This window comes from Pseudozyma flocculosa, assembly GCF_000417875.1.
Source record: "Pseudozyma flocculosa PF-1 unplaced genomic scaffold scaffold00025, whole genome shotgun sequence".
NCBI classification, from domain to species: domain Eukaryota; kingdom Fungi; phylum Basidiomycota; class Ustilaginomycetes; order Ustilaginales; family Ustilaginaceae; genus Pseudozyma; species Pseudozyma flocculosa.
The window spans coordinates 157,806-161,036 of record NW_006920893.1 but is presented as its reverse complement, the minus strand read 5'-3'; the positions used below and the strand labels follow the sequence as shown (position 1 = coordinate 161,036).

The 3,231-nt window shown below is 68.2% G+C and overlaps 1 protein-coding gene across 1 annotated transcript in view; it reads left to right on the top strand.

The window, feature by feature from the left end:
- PFL1_06302 (uncharacterized protein) overlaps positions 1–3,199 on the top strand; it is a gene marked incomplete at both ends in the record, with an annotated part of 5,898 nt that extends 2,699 nt beyond the window's left edge. The window contains 2 exons of the mRNA XM_007883843.1: positions 16–789; positions 950–3,199. Coding sequence (XP_007882034.1) covers positions 16–789; positions 950–3,199 — 3,024 coding nt within the window. The remainder of the gene's footprint in view (positions 1–15; positions 790–949) is intronic.
- Between the last annotated feature and the right edge of the window lie 32 nt (positions 3,200–3,231).

The window sequence follows — 3,231 nt, the reverse complement described above, 5'->3', positions numbered from 1 at the left end:
GCCGAGACGTCGAAGGCACACGCCGCCAAGGCGCGAGCGGCTGCAGCCGCGGCCGTCGAGACCACCAAGCAGGCGGCCAAGGCAGAGCAGACACCTGCAACGACGGGCAGGGTCTTGCGCGGCCAAGTTGCCACTCCCGCACAGGACGTCGCATCCGATAGCGAGGGTCCTCGCCTTCGGGGCCTGGCGGATCGTTTGGCGGCGGCGGCATTGCCGTCATCGTCGTCGTCGTCTTCGCCCGCAAATTCGAGCAGGCCGGCGAGCGAGGCGCCGTCGTCGTCGCAGGCGGCTCCGGCCAAGCGTCCCAAGTATGCCACTTCGAAGCGGTGGGACGACCACGTGAGCGGGCTCTACTACAATAGCACGTCGCGCGATAACTCGGTCATGCCGGGCGCGGAGGGCGACGTCGACGGCGACGGCAGCGGCAGCAGCCATCCCCAGCCCGCCTTCCCGCTGCCGCTGCACTTTGGCCACCAGCTGCTCGTCGAGGAGAGGAACTTCCGTCTGCCGCCGCAGTGGATCGAGGATGCTGCCAAGATCCGGGCCAAGCTCGACGCCAAGCGGAAGCCGCCGCACTATGCCCAGATCAAGGCCAACAAGTACTTTTCCCGGCCCAAGCTGCAGGGCGAGCTGCCGCAGTGCCAGTGTCACCCGTCGTCCAACTGCGGCGACAACTGCATGAACCGAATCCTCCAGTACGTCTGCAGCCCCAAGAACTGCCCCTGCGGCGAGCGGTGCACCAATGTCAGCCTGGGCAAGCGGCCCAATGTCAAGACCGAGGTCTTTTACGTGAGTTCCCGCCGCAGCCTGGCCGATCCGTCACCGGCCCAACTTGGCCCTTGCCCGCGAGACGAGGCTGAGCTGACTCGACCTCCCCCCTACCTCCCGACGTGCTCCTCGAACCCGCTGCCGCACCGTGCCCCTGCTCCTGCCCCTGCCCCTGCCACAGTGTGGACCACGCGGCTTCGGGCTGCGGAGCCTCGAGGACGTCCCCAAGGGCAGCTTCATCGACGAGTACCGCGGCGAGGTCATCGACCAGGCCGAGACCAACCGGCGCACCGAGGAGTACAAGCTCACGGGCAACTACTACTTCCTCAGCTATGACCACGACGCCGGCGAGTTCCTCGACGGAGGGCGCAAGGGCAACATCACCCGCTTCGCCAACCACAGCTGCGACCCTAACTGCTACATCGAAAAGTGGCTGCTGTGCGGCACCGACGAGAGCCGCACGGCCGACTTTCAGATCGGTCTGTTTGCGCTCAAGGACATCAAGGCCGGCGACGAACTCACGTACGACTACGGCTGGTCCTACTTCCGGCCCCGCACCGTCTCGGGCGACTACATTGGCGAGCCCGTGCTGGAGCCGTGCTACTGCGGTGCGGCCAACTGCGCCGGCGTGCTGGGCGGCAAGAAGCTCGTGCCGGCCAAAGCCACCGACGCCGCGGCCAAGAAAAAGGAGAGCGGCGGCAAGGCTGCCGCCAAGAAAAAGGCGGGGAAGCCCAAGGGGATGGCCACCAAGCTGACCAAGCAGGTGCTGTCGCACAACAGCACGCGCGTCGGCAGCTCGGGCCTGGGCAACCGCAAGAAGCAGGAGCAGGCCATGGTGGCCAAGCGGGCGACCAAGGTGATTGCCAAGCGCGCCGAGCTCAAGCGGCGGACGCAGCTGGCCAAGCGCAACAGCGAGCCGGAGCCGGGCAGCTCGCGCGACACGAGCCTCACCATCTCGGACGACAGCTCCCTGCTGGGCGACATCGGCCCGCCGGCGCACCGCGAGCGCGACGACGTGGCCGCCGAGCGCGCCGAGGGCAGCTACCCGACCACCGACGAGGCCGACCTGCGCTGGGACGAGGAGTTCCGCATCCGCTCAAAGGAGCTGGTCGAAGCGCAGGAGAAGCAGCAGCAGGCGCAGGCCGAGTACGACCGCAACAAGCGCGCCACCGCCAAGGCCGAGGCCGAGGTCGCCGAGCTCCAGAAGCTGCACGAGAAGAGCCTCGCGCCCCCCAGCAGCAACGGCAGCTCGTCGCGCAACGCCTCGGGCACCACGCCCCCAAGCAAGGTCAGCCTCAACCCTCGCCACGTCCAGTTCGCCCTCAACGAGGCCGAGAAGCGGCTGCGAGACTGCCAGTTCGACTTTGCCAAGGCCGAGCAGCGGCTGCGCCTGGCCGACGAGCAGGTGCAGCGGGCCAACGACCGGCTCGACCCAAAGGCGCTCAAGAGGGACGTCAATGTGCCACCCAACTGGACGCCTCTGCCCGTCAAGCCGGCGGGCAGCAGCACCGCGTCGGGGCCCGCCCCGGCCGCCGTCCCGTCCGGCAGCCGGGTCAAGGGCTCCAAACTCAGCGAGACCGCCCTACGACTCTACACGGCCGGCGCTCAAGAGGCCGACGCGGCGTCCACCTCGGCTGTCGCCGCCAACGGCCACGCCAAGGCGGCTGCCGGCAAGGGCCGTCCCGCCAAGATCAACACGCGAGCGGGCGCAAGCTCTCCGAAGAAGACAGGGAAAAAGGCCGTTGGCGGCGACGACGGCGACGACGACGGCGTCATCAACGATGGAGACGCCTCGCCTGGCCTGCCCTTTACGACTGGCTTCTCGAGCACCGACAGCCAGCTGCCGCAGACGCCCGGCGCCGCCTCGTCGATTTCGGGGCTGTCGGAGTCGTCCTCGCTGCTGTATTCGGGCACCGGCAAGCGCCCGCGCCGAGACTCGGTGACGAGTTCGACGCGCACCAAGGAGGACCTGACGCCCGAGGAGCTCGAGCAGCGCGAGATCCAGCGCCGGCAGCGGAACGCGTTCCTCGCGCGCAAGCGGCGGGCCAAGAAGCGCGGCATCATCATCGAGGACCCGACGCAGCACCCGCTGCGCAAGCACAGCATCCAGTGCGAGTCGGCGCCCGAGAGCACCTACATCCCGGACCTGCCGTCGAGCCTGATCCAGCTGGGCATGACCAAGGCCGACGCCCGCCGCGTCCGCAACGCCTTTTTGGCGCGCGTCCGCCGGGCCAAGAAGCGCGGCAACGACGAGATGGCGGCCATCAACCTGGCGGCCAAGCCCCTGCCGACCGACGAGACGCTCGTGGCCGACTCGCCGGTCATCCGCGCCCACATCGCCAAGCTGGCCAGCGCCGCAGAGAACGGCGAGTCGTCGTCGTCGGCACTGTCGGCCTCGGGCGACACCTCTGCCGCGCACAACATCGTATAACTTCGTATAATGTATGCTAATACGAAGTTATA